Source organism: Hyperolius riggenbachi, chromosome 3, assembly GCF_040937935.1.
Source record: "Hyperolius riggenbachi isolate aHypRig1 chromosome 3, aHypRig1.pri, whole genome shotgun sequence".
Taxonomy (NCBI): domain Eukaryota; kingdom Metazoa; phylum Chordata; class Amphibia; order Anura; family Hyperoliidae; genus Hyperolius; species Hyperolius riggenbachi.
The window spans coordinates 738,738-759,113 of NC_090648.1; the positions used below are offsets into that span (position 1 = coordinate 738,738).

The 20,376-nt window shown below is 52.8% G+C and overlaps 1 protein-coding gene across 1 annotated transcript in view; it reads left to right on the plus strand.

Moving 5' to 3' along the window:
- Positions 1-1,976: 1,976 nt before the first annotated feature.
- The window catches only part of LOC137560812 (sodium/potassium-transporting ATPase subunit beta-2-like), a 97,505-nt gene continuing 79,105 nt past the window's right edge, over positions 1,977-20,376 (plus strand). Inside the window, exons 1-2 of the mRNA XM_068271947.1 lie at positions 1,977-2,103; positions 18,018-18,146. Of these exons, the coding sequence (XP_068128048.1) occupies positions 1,992-2,103; positions 18,018-18,146 (241 nt within the window). The 5' untranslated portion in view covers positions 1,977-1,991. The remainder of the gene's footprint in view (positions 2,104-18,017; positions 18,147-20,376) is intronic.

A 20,376-nucleotide genomic window follows, 5' to 3' on the forward strand; every position in this document is an offset into this window, starting at 1 on the left:
CCTCATACAGGACACAGATACCCCCGGCTTGTCTGATAGAGGGGGCTGTGCAGGGTACCCCTCATACAGGACACAGATACCCCCGGCTTGTCTGATAGAGGGGGATGTGCAGGGTACCCCTCATACAGGACACAGATACCCCCGGCTTGTCTGATAGAGGGGGCTGTGCAGGGTGATGTGTACCCCTCATACAGGACACAGATACCCCCGGCTTGTCTGATAGAGGGGGCTGTGCAGGGCACCCCTCATACAGGACACAGATACCCCCGGCTTGTCTGATAGAGGGGGCTGTGCAGGGCACCCCTCATACAGGACACAGATACCCCCAGCTTGTCTGATAGAGGAGACTGTGCAGGGTGATGTGTACCCCTCATACAGGACACAGATACCCCCGGCTTGTCTGATAGAGGGGGCTGTGCAGGGTACCCCTCATACAGGACACAGATACCCCCGGCTTGTCTGATAGAGGGAGCTGTGCAGGGTACCCCTCATACAGGACACAGATACCCCCGGCTTGTCTGATAGAGGGGGCTGTGCAGGGCACCCCTCATACAGGACACAGATACCCCCGGCTTGTCTGATAGAGGGGGCTGTGCAGGGCACCCCTCATACAGGACACAGATACCCCCGGCTTGTCTGATAGAGGGAGCTGTGCAGGGCACCCCTCATACAGGACACAGATACCCCCGGCTTGTCTGATAGAGGGGGCTGTGCAGGGTACCCCTCATACAGGACACAGATACCCCCGGCTTGTCTGATAGAGGGGGCTGTGCAGGGTGATATGTACCCCTCATACAGGACACAGATACCCCCGGCTTGTCTGATAGTGGGGGCTGTGCAGGGTACCCCTCATACAGGACACAGATACCCCCAGCTTGTCTGATAGAGGGGACTGTGCAGGGTACCCCTCATACAGGACACAGATACCCCCGGCTTGTCTGATAGCGGGGGGCTGTGCAGGGTACCACTCATACAGGACACAGATACCCCCAGCTTGTCTGATAGAGGGGGCTGTGCAGGGTACCCCTCATACAGGACACAGATACCCCCGGCTTGTCTGATAGAGGGGGCTGTGCAGGGCACCCCTCATACAGGACACAGATACCCCCGGCTTGTCTGATAGAGCGGGCTGTGCAGGGTGATGTGTACCCCACATACAGGACACAGATACCCCCGGCTTGTCTGATAGAGGGGGCTGTGCAGGGCACCCCTCATACAGGACACAGATACCCCCGGCTTGTCTGATAGAGGGGGCTGTGCAGGGTGATGTGTACCCCTCATACAGGACACAGATACCCCCAGCTTGTCTGATAGAGGGGACTGTGCAGGGTGATGTGTACCCCTCATACAGGACACAGATATCCCCGGCTTGTCTGATAGAGGGGGCTGTGCAGGGTACCCCTCATACAGGACACAGATACCCCCGGCTTGTCTGATAGAGGGGGCTGTGCAGGGTACCCCTCATACAGGACACAGATACCCCCGGCTTGTCTGATAGAGGGGGCTGTGCAGAGTACCCCTCATACAGGACACAGATACCCCCGGCTTGTCTGATAGAGGGGGCTGTGCAGGGTACCCCTCATACAGGACACAGATACCCCCGGCTTGTCTGATAGAGGGGGCTGTGCAGGGTACCCCTCATACAGGACACAGATACCCCCGGCTTGTCTGATAGAGGGGGCTGTGCAGGGTACCCCTCATACAGGACACAGATACCCCGGCTTGTCTGATAGAGGGGGCTGTGCAGAGTAATTGTTTCCCATGGCAGAGGGCACTGGTAGCCGGTTAGAAGTGGCTGGCTTGGAATGCTGTCGGGCAGGATTGGAGAGGCCATTCTATCTGCATGTTCTGTAAGATGTGGTTCTTGGAAAAGTGAGTTGAGGGAGGAGATCTGAGGGACGAATAATGAAAGGGGAGTTTCCAGAAACTGAGTATATAGGCAGGTGATACTGACTGCTAGGATCAGACTCGCCATCCTCCAGGAACTCACCATGGCCGCTCTCACTCAGAAGAAGTCCTGCTCCCAGATCATGGATGAGTGGAAACTCTTTATGTGGAATCCCGAAACCAAGGAGTTTATGGGTCGCACTGCCAGCAGCTGGGGTAAGTCCTAAAGGCAGGGGCAATAACTAAGACAGCTGGGGCAAAATGCGGGGATGATGGGGTGAGGTATGTATAGATGGGGTAACATACAGGGCAGCTGGGGTAAGGTATGCATAGACGGGGTAACATACAGGGCAGCTGGGGTAAGGTATGTATAGATGGTGTAACATACAGGGCAGCTGGGGTAAGGTATGTATAGATGGGGTAACATACAGGGCAGCTGGGGTAAGGTATGTATAGATGGGGTAACATACAGGGCAGCTGGGGTAAGGTATGTATAGATGGGGTAACATACAAGGCAGCTGGGGTAAGGTATGTATAGATGGAGTAACATACAGGGCAGCTGGGGTAAGGTATGTATAGACGGGGTAACATACAGGGCAGCTGGGGTAAGGTATGTATAGATAGGGTAACATGCAGGACAGCTGGGGTAAGGTATGTATAGATGGGGTAACATACAGGGCAGCTGGGGAAAGGTATGTATAGATGGGGTAACATACAGGGCAGTTGGGGTAAGGTATGTATAGATGGGGTAACGTACAGGGCCGCTGGGGTAATGTATGTATAGATGGGGTAACATACAGGGCAGCTAGGGTAAGGTATGTATAGATGGGGTAACATACAGGGCAGTTGGGGTAAGGTATGTATAGATGGGGTAACATACAGGGCAGCTAGGGTAAGGTATGTATAGATGGGGTAACATACAGGGCTCTGGGGTAAGGTATGTATAGATGGGGTAACATACAGGGCAGCTGGGGTAAGGTATGTATAGATGGGGTAACATACAGGGTAGTTGGGGTAAGGTATGTATAGATGGGGTAACATACAGGGCAGTTGGGGTAAGGTATTATATAGATGGGGTAACATACAGGGCAGCTGGGGTAAGGTATGTATAGATGGGGTAACATACAGGGCAGCTGGGGTAAGGTATGTATAGATGGGGTATCATACAGGGCAGCTGGGGTAAGGTATGTATAGATGGGGTAACATACAGGGCAGCTGGGGTAAGGTATGTATAGATGGGGTAACATACAGGGCAGCTGGGGTAAGGTATGTATAGATGGGGTAACATGCAGGACAGCTGGGGTAAGGTATGTATAGATGGGGTAACATACAGGGCAACTGGGGTAAGGTATGTATAGATGGGGTAACATACAGGGCAGCTGGGGTAATGTATGTATAGATGGGGTAACATACAGGGCAGCTAGGGTAAGGTATGCATAGACGGGGTAACATACATGGCAGCTGGGGTAATGTATGTATAGATGGGGTAACATACAGGGCAGCTGGGGTAAGGTATGTATAGATGGGGTAACATACGGGGCAGCTGGGGTAAGGTATGTATAGATGGGGTAACATACAGGGCAGCTAGGGTAAGGTATGTATAGATGGGGTAACATACAGGGCAGCTGGGGTAAGGTATGTATAGATGGGGTAACATACAGGGCAGCTGGGGTAAGGTATGTATAGATGGGGTAACATACAGGGCAGCTGGGGTAAGGTATGTATAGATGGGGTAACATACAGGGCAGTTGGGGTAAGGTATGTATAGATAGGGTAACATACAGGGCAGCTAGGGTAAGGTATGTATAGATGGGGTATTATATAGGGCAGCTGGGGTAAGGTATGTATAGATGGGGTAACATACAGGGCAGTTGGGGTAAGGTATGTATAGATGGGGTAACATACAGGGCAGCTGGGGTAAGGTATGTATAGATGGGGTATCATACAGGGCAGCTGGGGTAAGGAATTCCTTCCCAACTCCAGATGGCAATCAGATAAAATCCCTGGATCAACATCATTAGGCCTTACCTAGTAATTGTAGCCGTGGATGTCTTTCAAAGCAAGGAAAGCATCTAAGCCCCCTTTAAAGAGAACCCGAGTCAGGGTTCTTACATCGCACTCCCCATACAGAGGCTGGGTCTGCCTATAGATCCCAGCCTCTGTTGCTATGTAGCTTCCTCAAAAGCCCCCCCTGCGTGCTGTGAGACCCCATTAATCACAGCCACGCTGTCGACACGCAGCGTGTTTACCTCACTAATGCCAGTCTAGCCACTCCCCCGCCTCCTGAATCGCTCCGGTCCCCGCCCACGTCCCTTCTCTCCAATCAGCGGCGAGGGAAGGGACGTGGGTGGGGACCGGAGCGATTCAGGAGGCGGGGGAGTGGCTAGACTGGCATTAGTGAGGTAAACACGCTGCGTGTCGACAGCGTGGCTGTGATTAATGGGGTCTCACAGCACGCAGGGGGGGCTTTTGAGGAAGCTACATGGCAACAGAGGCTGGGATCTATAGGCAGACCCAGCCTCTGTATGGGGATTGCGATGTAAGAACCCCGACTCGGATTCTCTTTAAATGCAGGTATAGAGTTTGCCATAACGACTTCCTGTGGCAATGCATTCCACATCTTAATCACTCTTACTGTAAAGAACCCTTTCCTAAATAAGCGGCTAAAACGTTTTTCCTCCATGCACAGATCATGTCCTCTAGTCCTTTGAGAAGGCCTAGGGACAAAAAGCTCATCCGCCAAGCTATTATATTGCCCTCTGATGTATTTATACATGTTAATTAGATCCCCTCTAAGGCGTCATTTCTCCAGTCTAAATAAGCCCAGTTTATCTAACCTTTTATTCCCCCCCCCCCCATATGGTAGGCAGGTAGAGGCGCCTCCAGTAAAGGTAGCCAGGAATAGGTGCCCCCAGTATAGGTAGCCAGGTATAGGTGCCCCCAGTATAAGTAGTCAGGGATAGATGCCACCAGCATAGGTAGCCAGGAATAGGTGCTCAGTATAGGTAGCTAGGAATAGGTGCTCAGTATAGGTAGCCAGGAATAGGTGCTCAGTATAGGTAGCCAGGAATAGGTGCTCAGTAAAGGTAGCCAGGAATAGGTGCTCAGTATAGGTAGCCAGGAATAGGTGCTCAGTATAGGTAGCCAGGAATAGGTGCTCAGTATAGGTAGCCAGGAATAGGTGCTCAGTATAGGTAGCCAGGAATAGGTGCTCAGTATAGGTAGCCAGCAATAGGTGCTCAGCATAGGTAGCCAGGAATAGGTGCTCCAGTATAGGTAGCCAGGAATAGGTGCTCAGTATAGGTAGCCAGGAATAGGTGCTCCAGTATAGGTAGCCAGGAATAGGTGCTCAATATAGGTAGCCAGGAATAGGTGCTCAGTATAGGTAGCCAGCAATAGGTGCTCAGCATAGGTAGCCAGGAATAGGTGCTCCAGTATAGGTAGCCAGGAATATGTGCTCAGTATAGGTAGCCAGGAAAATGTGCTCAGTATAGGTAGCCAGGAATAGGTGCTCAGTATAGGTAGCCAGGAATAGGTGCTCAGTATAGGTAGCCAGGAATAGGTGCTCAGTAAAGGTAGCCAGGAATAGGTGCTCAGTATAGGTAGCCAGCAATAGGTGATCCAGTATAGGTAGCCAGGAGAAGGTGCTCAGTATAGGTAGCCAGGAATAGGTGCACAGTATAGGTAGCCAGGAATAGGTTCTCCAGTATAGGTAGCCAGGTATAGGTGCTCAGTATAGTTAGCCAGTAGTAGGTGTTCCATATAGGTAGCCAGGATGGAATAGGTGCTCCAGTATAGTTCGCCAGGAATAGGTGCTCCAGTATAGGTAGCCAGGAATAGGTGCTCAGCATAGGTAGCCAGGAATAGGTGCTCAGTATAGTTTGCCAGGAATAGGTGCTCAGTATAGTTTGCCAGGAATAGGTGCTCAGTGTAGTTCGCCAGGAATAGGTGCTCAGTATAGTTCGCCAGGAATAGGTGCTCAGTATAGTTCGCCAGGAATAGGTGCTCAGTATAGGTAGCCAGGAATAGGTGCTCCAGTATAGGTAGCCAGCAATAGGTGCTCAGTATAGGTAGCCAGCAATAGGTGCTCAGTATGGGTAGCCAGGAATAGGTGCTCAGTATGGGTAGCCAGGAATAGGTGCTCAGTATGGGTAGCCAGGAATAGGTGCTCAGTATGGGTAGCCAGGAATAGGTGCTCAGTATGGGTAAGCCAGGAATAGGTGCTCAGTATAGGTAGCCAGGAATAGGTGCTCCCGTATAGGTAGCCAGGAATAGGTGCTCCAGTATAGGTAACCAGGAATAGGTGCTCCAGTATAGGTAGCCAGGAATAGGTGCTCAGTATAGGTAGCCAGGAATAGGTGCTCAGTATAGGTAGCCAGGAATAGGTGCTCCAGTATAGGTAGCCAGGAATAGGTGCTCACTATAGGTAGCCAGGAATTGGTGCTCAGTATAGGTAGCAAGGAATAGGTGCTCAGTATAGGTAGCCAGGAATAGGTGCTCAGTATAGGTAGCCAGGAATAGGTGCTCAGCAGGGCCGGGCCAAGGCATAGGCTGGAGAGGCTCCAGCCTCAGGGCGCAGTGTAGGAGGGGGCGCAGAATTCATTCAGCTGTCATTCCTAATTGTGTTTGAAGCAGAAAGAAATAAGAAAAGGGGATACATGGCAGTGACTGCAAGCCAGGTAACTAGATATTAAGGAGTTGGGGAGGTTGTGGGACCTGTAGCGCCTCCTAGTCTAATAGCAATCAGTGTGTGATGGCTGGGGTGGCAAGGATGGAGGGGCACACTTTGGTGTCTCAGCCTTGGGTGCCGGAGGACCTTGTCCCGCTCTGGTGCTCAGTATAGGTAGTCATCAGCAATAGGTGCTCCAGTATGGGTAGCCAGGAATAGGTGTTCAGTATGGGTAGCCAGGAATAGGTGCTCCAGTATAGGTAGCCAGCAATAGGTGCTCAGTATAGGTAGCCAGCAATAGGTGCTCAGTATGGGTAGCCAGGAATAGGTGCTCCAGTATAGGTAGCCAGGAATAGGTGCTCAGTGTAGGTAGCCAGGAATAGGTGCTCAGTATAGGTAGCCAGGAATAGGTGCTCAGTGTAGGTAGCCAGGAATAGGTGCTCAGTATAGGTAGCCAGGAACAGGTGCTCCAGTATAGGTAGCCAGCAATAGGTGCTCAGTATAGGTAGCCAGGAATAGGTGCTCAGTATAGGTAGCCAGGAATAGGTGCTCAGTATAGGTAGCCAGGAATAGGTGCTCCAGTATAGGTAGCTGGGAATATATGCTCAGTATAGGTAGCCAGCAATAGGTGATCCAGTATAGGTAGCCAGGAATAGGTGCTCAGTATAGGTAGCCAGGAATAGGTTCTCCAGTATAGGTAGCCAGGAATAGGTGCTCAGTATAGGTAGCCAGTAGTAGGTGTTCCATATAGGTAGCCAGGATGGAATAGGTGCTCCAGTATAGTTAGCCAGGAATAGGTGTTCCAGTATAGGTAGCCAGGAATAGGTTCTCCAGTATAGGTAGCCAGGAATAGGTGTTCAGTATAGGTAGCCAGGAATAGGTGCTTGGTATAGGTAGCCAGGAATAGGTGCTCCAGTATAGTTAGCCAGGAATAGGTGCTCCAGTATAGGTAGCCAGGAATAGGTGCTCCAGTATAGGTAGCCGGGAATAGGTGCTCGGTATAGGTAGCCGGGAATAGGTGCTCGGTAAAGGTAGCCGGGAATAGGTGCTCAGTGTAGGTAGCCAGGAATAGGTGCTCCAGTATAGGTAGCCAGGAATTGGTGCTCAGTATAGGTAGCCAGGAATAGGTGCTCAGTATAAGTAGCCAGGAATTGGTGCTCAGTATAGGTAGCCAGGAATAGGTGCTCAGTATAAGTAGCCAGGAATAGGTGCTTGGTATAGGTAGCCAGGAATAGGTGCTCCAGTATAGGTAGCCAGGAATAGATGCCACCAGCATAGGTAGCCAGGAATAGGTGCTCAGTATAGGTAGCAAGGAATAGGTGCTCAGTATAGGTAGCCAGGAATAGGTGCTCAGTATAGGTAGCCAGGAAGAGGTGCTCCAGTATAGGTAGCCAGGAATAGGTGCTCACTATAGGTAGCCAGGAATTGGTGCTCAGTATAGGTAGCTGGGAATATATGCTCAGTATAGGTAGCCAGCAATAGGTGATCCAGTATAGGTAGCCAGGAATAGGTGCTCAGTATAGGTAGCCAGTAGTAGGTGTTCCATATAGGTAGCCAGGATGGAATATGTGCTCCAGTATAGTTAGCCAGGAATAGGTGTTCCAGTATAGGTAGCCAGGAATAGGTGCTCCAGTATAGGTAGCCGGGAATAGGTGCTCGGTATAGGTAGCCGGGAATAGGTGCTCGGTAAAGGTAGCCGGGAATAGGTGCTCGGTATAGGTAGCCGGGAATAGGTGCTCGGTATAGGTAGCCAGGAATAGGTGCTCCAGTATAGGTAGCCAGGAATAGGTGCTCCAGTATAGGTAGCCAGGAATAGGTGCTCCAGTATAGGTAGCCAGGAATAGGTGCTCCAGTATAGGTAGCCAGGAATAGGTGCTCCAGTATAGGTAGCCAGGAATAGGTGCTTGGTATAGGTAGCCAGGAATAGGTGCTTGGTATAGGTAGCCAGGAATAGGTGCTCAGTATAGGTAGCCAGGAATAGGTGCTCAGTATAGGTAGCCAGGAATAGGTGCTCAGTATAAGTAGTCAGCAATAGGTGCTCCAGTATGGGTAGCCAGGAATAGGTGTTCAGTAAGGGTAGCCAGGAATAGGTGCTCCAGTATAGGTAGCCAGCAATAGGTGCTCCAGTATAGGTAGCCAGCAATAGGTGCTCAGTATAGGTAGCCAGCAATAGGTGCTCAGTATGGGTAGCCAGGAATAGGTGCTCAGTATGGGTAGCCAGGAATAGGTGCTCAGTATGGGTAGCCAGGAATAGGTGCTCAGTATGGGTAGCCAGGAATAGGTGCTCAGTATGGGTAAGCCAGGAATAGGTGCTCAGTATAGGTAGCCAGGAATAGGTGCTCCAGTATAGGTAGCCAGGAATAGGTGCTCAGTATAGGTATCCAGGAATAGGTGCTCCAGTATAGGAGCCAGGAATAGGTGCTCAGTATAGGTAGCCAGGAATAGGTGCTCAATATAGGTAGCCAGGAAAAGGTGCTCAGTATAGGTAGCCAGGAATAGGTGCTCCAGTATAGGTGCTCAGTATAGGTAGCCAGGAATAGGTGCTCTAGTATTGGTCGCCAGGAATAGGTGCTCAGTATAGGTAGCAAGGAATAGGTGCTCAGTATAGGTAGCCAGGAATAGGTGCTCAGTATAGGTAGCCAGGAATAAGTGCTCAGTGTAGGTAGCCAGGAATAGGTGCTCAGTGTAGGTAGCCAGGAATAGGTGCTCAGTGTAGGTAGCCAGGAATAGGTGCTCAGTGTAGGTAGCCAGGAATAGGTGCTCAGTATAGGTAGCCAGGAATAGGTGCTCAGTGTAGGTAGCCAGGAATAGGTGCTCAGTACAGGTAGCCAGGAATAGGTGCTCCAGTATAGGTAGCCAGGAATAGGTGCTCAGTATAGATAGCCAGGAATAGGTGCTCAGTGTAGGTAGCCAGGAATAGGTGCTCAGTATAGGTAGCCAGGAATAGGTGCTCAGTGTAGGTAGCCAGGAATAGGTGCTCAGTATAGGTAGCCAGGAATAGGTGCTCCAGTATAGGTAGCCAGGAATAGGTGCTCAGTATAGGTAGCCAGGAATAGGTGCTCAGTATAGGTAGCCAGGCATAGGTGTCCCCAGTATAGGTGCTCAGTATAGGTAGCCAGGAATAGGTGCTCTAGTATTGGTCGCCAGGAATAGGTGCTCAGTATAGGTAGCCAGGAATAGGTGCTCAGTATAGGTAGCCAGGAATAGGTGTTCCAGTATAGGTAGCCAGAAATAGGTGCTCAGTATAGGTAGCCAGGAATAGGTGCTCAGTATAGGTAGCCAGTAATAGGTGCTCAGTATAGGTAGCCAGGAATAGTTGCTCAGTATAGGTAGCCAGGAATAGGTGCTCTAGTATTGGTCGCCAGGAATAGGTGCTCAGTATAGGTAGCCAGGAATAGGTGCTCCAGTATAGGTAGCCAGGAATAGGTGCTCAGTATAGGTAGCCAGGAATAGGTGCTCAGTATAGGTAGCCAGGAATAGGTGCTCAGTATAGGTAGCCAGGAATAGGTGCTCAGTATAGGTAGCCAGCAATAGGTGCTCAGTATGGGTAGCCAGGAATAGGTGCTCAGCATAGGTAGCCAGGAATAGGTGCTCAGTATAGGTAGCCAGGAATAGGTGCTCAGTATAGGTAGCCAGGAATAGGTGCTCAGTATAGGTAGCCAGGAATAGGTGTTCCAGTATAGGTAGCCAGAAATAGGTGCTCAGTATAGGTAGCCAGGAATAGGTGCTCAGTATAGGTAGCCAGTAATAGGTGCTCAGTATAGGTAGCCAGGAATAGGTGCTCAGTATAGGTAGCCAGGAATAGGTGCTCTAGTATTGGTCGCCAGAAATAGGTGCTCAGTATAGGTAGCCAGGAATAGGTGCTCCAGTATAGGTAGCCAGGAATAGGTGCTCAGTATAGGTAGCCAGGAATAGGTGCTCAGTATAGGTAGCCAGGAATAGGTGCTCAGTATAGGTAGCCAGGAATAGGTGCTCAGTATAGGTAGCCAGCAATAGGTGCTCAGTATGGGTAGCCAGGAATAGGTGCTCAGTATAGGTAGCCAGGAATAGGTGCTCAGCATAGGTAGCCAGGAATAGGTGCTCAGTATAGGTAGCCAGGAATAGGTGCTCAGTATAGGTAGCCAGGAATAGGTGCTCAGTGTAGGTAGCCAGGAATAGGTGCTCAGTGTAGGTAGCCAGGAATAGGTGCTCAGTATAGGTAGCCAGGCATAGGTGTCCCCAGTATAGTGCTCAGTATAGGTAGCCAGGAATAGGTGCTCAGTGTAGGTAGCCAGGAATAGGTGCTCAGTATAGGTAGCCAGGAATAGGTGTTCAGTATAGGTAGCCAGGAATAGGTGCTCAGTATAGGTAGCCAGGAATAGGTGCTCAGTATAGGTAGCCAGGAATAGGTGCTCAGTATAGGTAGCCAGCAATAGGTGCTCAGTATGGGTAGCCAGGAATAGGTGCTCAGTATAGGTAGCCAGGAATAGGTGCTCAGTATAGGTAGCCAGGAATAGGTGCTCAGTGTAGGTAGCCAGGAATAGGTGCTCAGTATAGGTAGCCAGGAATAGGTGCTCAGTGTAGGTAGCCAGGAATAGGTGCTCAGTGTACGTAGCCAGGAATAGGTGCTCAGTATAGGTAGCCAGGAATAGGTGCTCAGTATAGGTAGCCAGGAATAGGTGCTCAGTGTATGTAGCCAGGAATAGGTGCTCCAGTATAGGTAGCCAGGAATAGGTGCTCAGTGTAGGTAGCCAGGAATAGGTGCTCAGTGTAGGTAGCCAGGAATAGGTGCTCAGTATAGGTAGCCAGGAATAGGTGCTCAATATAGGTAGCCAGGAATAGGTGCTCAGTGTAGGTAGCCAGGAATAGGTGCTCAGTGTAGGTAGCCAGGAATAGGTGCTCAGTGTACGTAGCCAGGAATAGGTGCTCAGTATAGGTAGCCAGGAATAGGTGCTCAGTGTACGTAGCCAGGAATAGGTGCTCCAGTATAGGTAGCCAGGAATAGGTGCTCAGTGTACGTAGCCAGGAATAGGTGCTCAGTATAGGTAGCCAGGAATAGGTGCTCAGTGTACGTAGCCAGGAATAGGTGCTCCAGTATAGGTAGCCAGGAATAGGTGCTCAGTGTAGGTAGCCAGGAATAGGTGCTCAGTGTACGTAGCCAGGAATAGGTGCTCAGTATAGGTAGCCAGGAATAGGTGCTCAGTGTACGTAGCCAGGAATAGGTGCTCCAGTATAGGTAGCCAGGAATAGGTGCTCAGTGTACGTAGCCAGGAATAGGTGCTCCAGTATAGGTAGCCAGGAATAGGTGCTCAGTGTAGGTAGCCAGGAATAGGTGCTCAGTGTAGGTAGCCAGGAATAGGTGCTCAGTATAGGTAGCCAGGAATAGGTGCTCAATATAGGTAGCCAGGAATAGGTGCTCAGTGTAGGTAGCCAGGAATAGGTGCTCAGTGTAGGTAGCCAGGAATAGGTGCTCAGTGTAGGTAGCCAGGAATAGGTGCTCAGTGTAGGTAGCCAGGAATAGGTGCTCAGTGTAGGTAGCCAGGAATAGGTGCTCAGTATAGGTAGCCAGGAATAGGTGCTCAATATAGGTAGCCAGGAATAGGTGCTCAGTGTAGGTAGCCAGGAATAGGTGCTCAGTGTAGGTAGCCAGGAATAGGTGCTCAGTATAGGTAGCCAGGAATAGGTGCTCAGTATAGGTAGCCAGGAATAGGTGCTCAGTATAGGTAGCCAGGAATATGTGCTCAGTATAGGTAGCCAGGAATAGGTGCTCAATATAGGTAGCCAGAAATAGGTGCTCAGTGTAGGTAGCCAGCAATAGGTGCTCAGCATAGGTAGCCAGGAATAGGTGCTCCAGTATAGGTAGCCAGGAATAGGTGCTCAGTATAGGTAGCCAGGAATAGGTGCTCCAGTATAGGTAGCCAGGAATAGGTGCTCAATATAGGTAGCCAGGAATAGGTGCTCAGTATAGGTAGCCAGGAATAGGTGCTCAGCATAGGTAGCCAGGAATAGGTGCTCCAGTATAGGTAGCCAGGAATAGGTGCTCAGTATAGGTAGCCAGCAATAGGTGCTCAGTATAGGTAGCCAGGAATAGGTGCTCAGTATAGGTAGCCAGGAATAGGTGCTCAGTATAGGTAGCCAGGAATAGGTGCTCAGTATAGGTAGCCAGGAATATGTGCTCAGTATAGGTAGCCAGGAATAGGTGCTCAATATAGGTAGCCAGGAATAGGTGCTCAGTGTAGGTAGCCAGCAATAGGTGCTCAGCATAGGTAGCCAGGAATAGGTGCTCCAGTATAGGTAGCCAGGAATAGGTGCTCAGTATAGGTAGCCAGGAATAGGTGCTCCAGTATAGGTAGCCAGGAATAGGTGCTCAATATAGGTAGCCAGGAATAGGTGCTCAGTATAGGTAGCCAGGAATAGGTGCTCAGCATAGGTAGCCAGGAATAGGTGCTCCAGTATAGGTAGCCAGGAATAGGTGCTCAGTATAGGTAGCCAGGAATAGGTGCTCAGTATAGGTAGCCAGGAATAGGTGCTCAGTATAGGTAGCCAGGAATAGGTGCTCAGTATAGGTAGCCAGGAATAGGTGCTCAGTATAGGTAGCCAGGAATAGGTGCTCAGTATAGGTAGCCAGGAATAGGTGCTCAGTGTAGGTAGCCAGGAATAGGTGCTCAGTATAGGTAGCCAGGAATAGGTGCTCCAGTATAGGTAGTTAGGCAGAGGGGGACACGCAGCGGTGGGGAAATGAGCAGTGGGTGTCAAATACTGACTTTGCCGCGATCCACGCGCCGCCTGTACTTACTTCTTCCTGTTCTTGCTTTCCATCTAGACATAAGACCGTGGTTGGGATTAGATTGGGTGCCCCTCTGAGGGACAGTTAAGCAACAAGACAATATATACTCTGTATAGCGCTGCAGAAGATTTAGGTGCAATATATAACAGTAATGGATCCCCTAGGACAGGAAAAAGTACCTGCAGCGAAGTGAGCATTTGATGACCCCCTCAGCCACTGCTCATTTGCACGCTGCTGTGCCCTCTCATACAGCATGTGTAGTGGACGAGCGGGTCCCTCAGGGGCCCCAGTCCTGGTGCCACGAGCGACCAATGTGACCATGGCCCCTACGGCCGTGGTGATAGACAAGTTACACACGCCAGTATTAGAATGTGTAAAGCATTCATGCGTGTAACTGACCACTGCTTCTTTCCTATCTGTGACCCCCAGTGGTCACTCCCTCACGTTTACTACAGCAGCCCCTAGTGGTCACTCCCTCACATTTACTACAGCAGCCCCTAGTGGTCACTCCCTCAGCTTCCCTACAGCAGCCCCTAGTGGTCACTCCCTCACGTTTACTACAGCAGCCCCTAGTGGTCACTCCCTCACATTTACTACAGCAGCCCCTAGTGGTCACTCCCTCACATTTACTACAGCAGCCCCTAGTGGTCACTCCCTCACATTTACTACAGCAGCCCCTAGTGGTCACTCCCTCAGCTTCCCTACAGCAGCCCCTAGTGGTCACTCCCTCACGTTTACTACAGCAGCCCCTAGTGGTCACTCCCTCACATTTACTACAGCAGCCCCTAGTGGTCACTCCCTCACATTTACTACAGCAGCCCCTAGTGGTCACTCCCTCAGCTTCCCTACAGCAGCCCCTAGTGGTCACTCCCTCACGTTTACTACAGCAGCCCCTAGTGGTCACTCCCTCACGTTTACTACAGCAGCCCCTAGTGGTCACTCCCTCAGCTTCCCTACAGCATCCCCTAGTGGTCACTCCCTCACATTTACTACAGCAGCCCCTAGTGGTCATTACCTCAAGTTTACTACAGCATCCCCTAATGGTCATTCCCTCAGCCTCTCTACAGTACCCCTAGTGGTCACTCCCTCAGCTTCCCTACAGCAGCCCCTAGTGGTCACTCCCTCAGCTTCCCTACAGCATCCCCTAGTGGTCACTCCCTCAGCTTCCCTACAGCATCCCCTAGTGGTCACTCCCTCACGTTTACTACAGCAGCCCCTAGTGGTCACTCCCTCAGCTTCCCTACAGCATCCCCTAGTGGTCACTCCCTCACATTTACTACAGCAGCCCCTAGTGGTCACTCCCTCAGCTTCCCTACAGCAGCCCCTAGTGGTCACTCCCTCACGTTTACTACAGCAGCCCCTAGTGGTCACTCCCTCACGTTTACTACAGCAGCCCCTAGTGGTCACTCCCTCAGCTTCCCTACAGCATCCCCTAGTGGTCACTCCCTCACATTTACTACAGCAGCCCCTAGTGGTCATTACCTCAAGTTTACTACAGCATCCCCTAATGGTCATTCCCTCAGCCTCTCTACAGTACCCCTAGTGGTCACTCCCTCAGCTTCCCTACAGCAGCCCCTAGTGGTCACTCCCTCAGCTTCCCTACAGCAGCCCCTAGTGGTCACTCCCTCAGCCCCCCCTACAGCAGCCCCTAGTGGCAACTCCCCTCAGCCCCCCTACAGCTTCCCCTAGCGGTCACTCTATCTGCCCCCCTACAGCAGCCTCTAGTGGTCACTCCCTCAGCCCCCCTACAGCTTCCCCTAGTGGTCACTTCCTCAGCCCCCTTACAGCAGCCTCTAGTGGTCACCCCCTCAGCCCACCTACAGCTTCCCCTAGTGGTCACTCCCTCAGCCCCCCCTACAGCAGCCCCTAGTGGCAACTCCCCTCAGCCCCCCTACAGCTTCCCCTAGTGATCACTCTATCTGCCCCCCTACAGCAGCCTCTAGTGGTCACTCCCTCAGCCCCCCTACAGATTCCCCTAGTGGTCACTTCCTCAGCCCCCTTACAGCAGCCTCTAGTGGTCACCCCCTCAGCCCACCTACAGCTTCCCCTAGTGGTCACTCCCTCAGCCCCCTTACAGCAGCCCCTAGTGGTCACTTCCTCAGCCCCCTTACAGCAGCCCCTAGTGGTCACTTCCTCAGCCCCCTTACAGCAGCCCCTAGTAGTCACTTCCTCAGCCCCCCTACAGCTTCCCCTAGTGGTCACTTCCTCGGCCCCCTTACACCAGCCCCTAGTGGTCACTTCCTCAGCCCCCTTACAGCTTCCCCTAGTGGTCACTCCCTCAGCCCCCTTACAGCTTCCCCTAGTGGTCACTTCCTCAGCCCCCTTACAGCTTCCCCTAGTGGTCACTTCCTCAGCCCCCTTACAGCTTCCCCTAGTGGTCACTACCTCAGCCCCCCTACAGCTTCCCCTAGTGGTCACTTCCTCAGCCCCCCTACAGCTTCCCCTAGTGGTCACTTCCTCAGCCCCCCTACAGCAGCCCCTAGTGGTCACTCCCTCAGCACCCTTACAGCTTCCCCTAGTGGTCACTACCTCAGCCCCCTTACAGCAGCCCCTAGTGGTCACTCCCTCAGCCCCCCTACAGCTTCCCCTAGTGGTCACTTCCTCAGCCCCCCTACAGCTTCCCCTAGTGGTCACTCCCTCTGCCCTCCTACAACAGCCTCTAGTGGTCACTCCCTCAGCCCCCCTACAGCAGCCTCTAGTGGTCACTTCCTCAGCCCCCCTACAACAGCCTCTAGTGGTCACTTCCTCAGCCCCCCTACAACAGCCTCTAGTGGTCACTCCCTCAACCCCCCTACAGCAGCCTCTAGTGGTCACTTCCTCAGCCCCCCTACAACAGCCCCTAGTGGTCACTCCCTCAGCCCCCCTACAACAGCCTTTAGTGGTCACTTCCTCAGCCCCCCTACAACAGCCTCTAGTGGTCACTTCCTCAGCCCCCCTACAGCTTCCCCTAGTGGTCACTCCCTCAGCCCCCCTACAACAGCCTCTAGTGGTCACTTCCTCAGCCCCCCTACAACAGCCTCTAGTGGTCACTTCCTCAGCCCCCCTACAGCAGCCCCTAGTGGTCACTCCCTCAGCCCTCCTACAGCAGCCCCTAGTGGTCACTCCCTCCGCCCCACTACAGCAGCCCCTAGTGGTCACTCCCTCAGCCCCCCTACAGCATCCCTTAGTGGTCACTTCCTCAGCCCCCCTACAACAGCCCCTAGTGGTAATTCCCTCAGCACCCTATAGCAGCCCCTAGTGGTCACTTCCTCAGCCCCCCTACAACAGCCTCTAGTGGTCACTCCCTCAGCCCCCCTACAGCATCCCCTAGTGGTCACTTCCTCAGCCCCCCTACAACAGCCCCTAGTGGTAATTCCCTCAGCACCCTATAGCAGCCCCTAGTGGTCACTTCCTCAGCCCCCCTACAGCATCCCCTTAGTGGCCACTTCCTCAGCCCCCCTACAACAGCCCCTAGTGGTCATTCCATCAGCACCCTATAGCAGCCCCTAGTGGTCACTTCCTCAGCCCCCCTACAGCATCCCCTTAGTGGCCACTTCCTCAGCCCCCCTACAACAGCCCCTAGTGGTCATTCCATCAGCACCCTATAGCAGCCCCTAGTGGTCACTTCCTCAGCCCCCCTACAGCTTCCCCTAGTGGTCACTCCCTCAGCCCTCCTACAGCTTCCCCTAGTGGTCACTCCCTCTGCCCTCCTACAGCTTCCCCTAGTGGTCACTTCCTCAGCCCCCCTACAACAGCCGCTAGTGGTCATTCCCTCAGCCCCCTTACAGCTTCCCCTAGTGGTCACTTCCTCAGCCCCCCTACAACAGCCCCTAGTGGTAATTCCCTCAGCACCCTATAGCAGCCCCTAGTGGTCACTTCATCAGCCCCCCTACAGCAGCCCCTAGTGGTCACTTCCTCAGCCCCCCTACAGCAGCCCCTAGTGGTCACTCCCTCAGCCCCCCTACAGCATCCCTTAGTGGTCACTTCCTCAGCCCCCCTACAACAGCCCCTAGTGGTAATTCCCTCAGCACCCTATAGCAGCCCCTAGTGGTCACTTCCTCAGCCCCCCTACAACAGCCTCTAGTGGTCACTCCCTCAGCCCCCCTACAGCATCCCCTAGTGGTCACTTCCTCAGCCCCCCTACAACAGCCCCTAGTGGTAATTCCCTCAGCACCCTATAGCAGCCCCTAGTGGTCACTTCCTCAGCCCCCCTACAGCATCCCCTAGTGGTCACTTCCTCAGCCCCCCTACAACAGCCCCTAGTGGTCATTCCATCAGCACCCTATAGCAGCCCCTAGTGGTCACTTCCTCAGCCCCCCTACAGCTTCCCCTAGTGGTCACTCCCTCAGCCCCCCTACAGCTTCCCCTAGTGGTCACTCCCTCTGCCCTCCTACAGCTTCCCCTAGTGGTCACTTCCTCTGCCCCCCTACAACAGCCGCTAGTGGTCATTCCCTCAGCCCCCCTACAGCATCCCCTAGTGGTCACTTCCTCAGCCCCCCTACAACAGCCCCTAGTGGTAATTCCCTCAGCACCCTATAGCAGCCCCTAGTGGTCACTTCGTCAGCCCCCCTACAGCATCCCCTAGTGGTCATTCCCTCAGCACCCTATAGCAGCCCCTAGTGGTCAGGCTGTGACCCGCATCCAGACATTGCTATAAATTATAAATGGGTTCAGTTATAATTGTGATATAACCCTTTGTCTCCTTTTCTCCTCCAGGTCTCATCCTCTCCTTCTACATAATATTCTACGCCTTCCTGACGGCCGTGTTTGCACTCAGCATGTATGTAATGCTGCAGACCATAGATCAGTACACTCCGAAGTATGAGGATCGACTGGGTAATCCTGGTAGGTGGATTACTGCCCCTCCCCCACACATGCATGTCTGTACAGTGGACAATGATTGGCTGTGTCCTTGTCCTGCACTCCAGACACAACTAATAACTGATTGCTTGTCCAAAGCCAATAACCGTTAAAATGATTTTGTAAAGTTTTATTTAAAAAAATGCATTCTACAGATTGACCTAACAAGCAACAAAGGAACGCACATACACAGCGATACAAGGAGGAATGTACTTGGCTGCATTCAGTCTTTGGGGCTGAATGAAATATCCAGGCATTGATGAGATCACACAGCAGAGTATGTAGGCCCATGCGTCCGATCTTCCTGTGTACATGCCGATGACTTGGAGTTATACAGCCTGACCTGTGGAGGAGGTCTTTGACTAGAAAGTGGGTGTTCCTGCTCCATGGACGGGAAGGCGGGTCCCAGGTTTTTACAAGCAGAAATGACACAATCCTATATAATAATAGGCAACTATCCCTGCGTACAGCAGGGACAGTTGTCTCTGCATACCTCCCAACATTTCAATGTCCCAAAACGGGACAATTAGGCCACACCCATGGCCACGCCCCCAACCCCCTAGTCACGCCCACCCCAGGAAAAAAAAAGTTTTTTTTTTTAATAATTGCTAAATTACTCCCAAATGGGAGGGTGCCGGGGTGGTGGTGGTGAGGAGAAGGAGGAGGGGGTGGCCAGGCAGAGAGAGGGGGGAAAAAAGCCGATCAAAGCACCAGCCCGCCCGGTATGCGGCATGGATGGCCGCCGCCGCCATCATTATCCTTCTCCCTCCTCCTAATAGGTCCCCCAGTGTCCCCTTCCCCCCCCGCACAGTAATATGGGCAGCGGAGCGGGCAGTCACAGGAAGTGAGAAGATCAGAGGAGATCCCGGTACGCAGCGGAGAGGCAGTGGTAAGACTTACTGCCCGCTCCGCTGCCCATATTACTGTGCGGGGGGGGGAAGGGGACACTGGGGGACCTATTAGGAGGAGGGAGAAGGATAATGATGGCGGCGGCGGCCATCCATGCCGCATACCAGGCGGGCTGGTGCCTCGATCGGCTTTTTTCCCCCTCACTCCCCAGCGGCCGGGACCAGGGGGGGGGGGGCAGCACGGGACAGCGGGACGGCCCCCCAAAATCGGGACCGTCCCGTCGAAAACGGGGCGGTTGGGGGCTCTGGTCTCTGTGTAGCTTGGTCCGTGCTTTTTGCTACTGCGCATGTGCGCAGCATGGACCCAGTCTCACAGTGACAGGAGGACAGGGACGGGGCCAGGGAGCCAGGCCGGCCGGTGGCCTGGTGTGTGGCGGGTGCACACGCTGCGAGTGCGTGCACATGTGCGGCGGGTGCCCAGTACATGCGGTGGGTGGCAGCAAAAAACACAGGGCCTGGGTCTGCTAGTGCAGGGGTCCCCAACTACGGTGGCCATCCGTCCGGATTTGCGCCTTACAGTCCGGTTTTTGGACCTCTGGTCCTCCGTCCGGCGCAAGGCAAGGACGGACAGCCAGATGTCCTCCTTTCCGCCGTCCCCCTGCCCGCTTGTGTGGCTGTGCCTGACGTCAAACGTAGACGTCGGCGCAGCCCAATCGGGAGACAGGCAGCCAGCCCACCTGACCTCAGTCACGACGCTTGGCGGGGAGGAGGAGCTGATGCACAGGCGCAGCCAATAAATACGCGCTTACGCACGCAGCCAGCCCAGCTCAGTGTGTGAGTACTGTGGCCGCCCGCCCGACACGTCTCCCAACCCGAAAAAGCCAGGCCCAGGCAGCCCAGCAGTGTGTGGCTACCGCCGACCGACCCGGGCCGACCGACATCCTCCTCCACTCCAGAGGCCGTGGCAGAGCCACTGCCTATATCCTCCTCTCTCCAGACCTCCACCCAGACCCAGCCAGAGAGAGACTCAGGTGAGGGAATTGCTGTGCTGCCTGCCAGCCTGCCAATAAGATTGCATTTGAGGGGAAATCTGTTGCCAATCTCGTTGCATTTGTAGAGAAATCTGCTGCCATGCTAATAAGATTGCATTTGAGGGGAAATCTGTTGCCAATCTCGTTGCATTTGTAGAGAAATCTGCTGCCATGCTAATAAGATTGCATTTGTGGGGTAATCTGCTGCCATGCCAATAAGATTGCATTTATGGGGAAATCTGTTGCCAATCTCATTGCATTTGTAGGGAAATATGCTGCCAATAAGATTGCATTTTGTGGCCGGCTGGCCCTCCACCATGTGGACTATTGTGCACC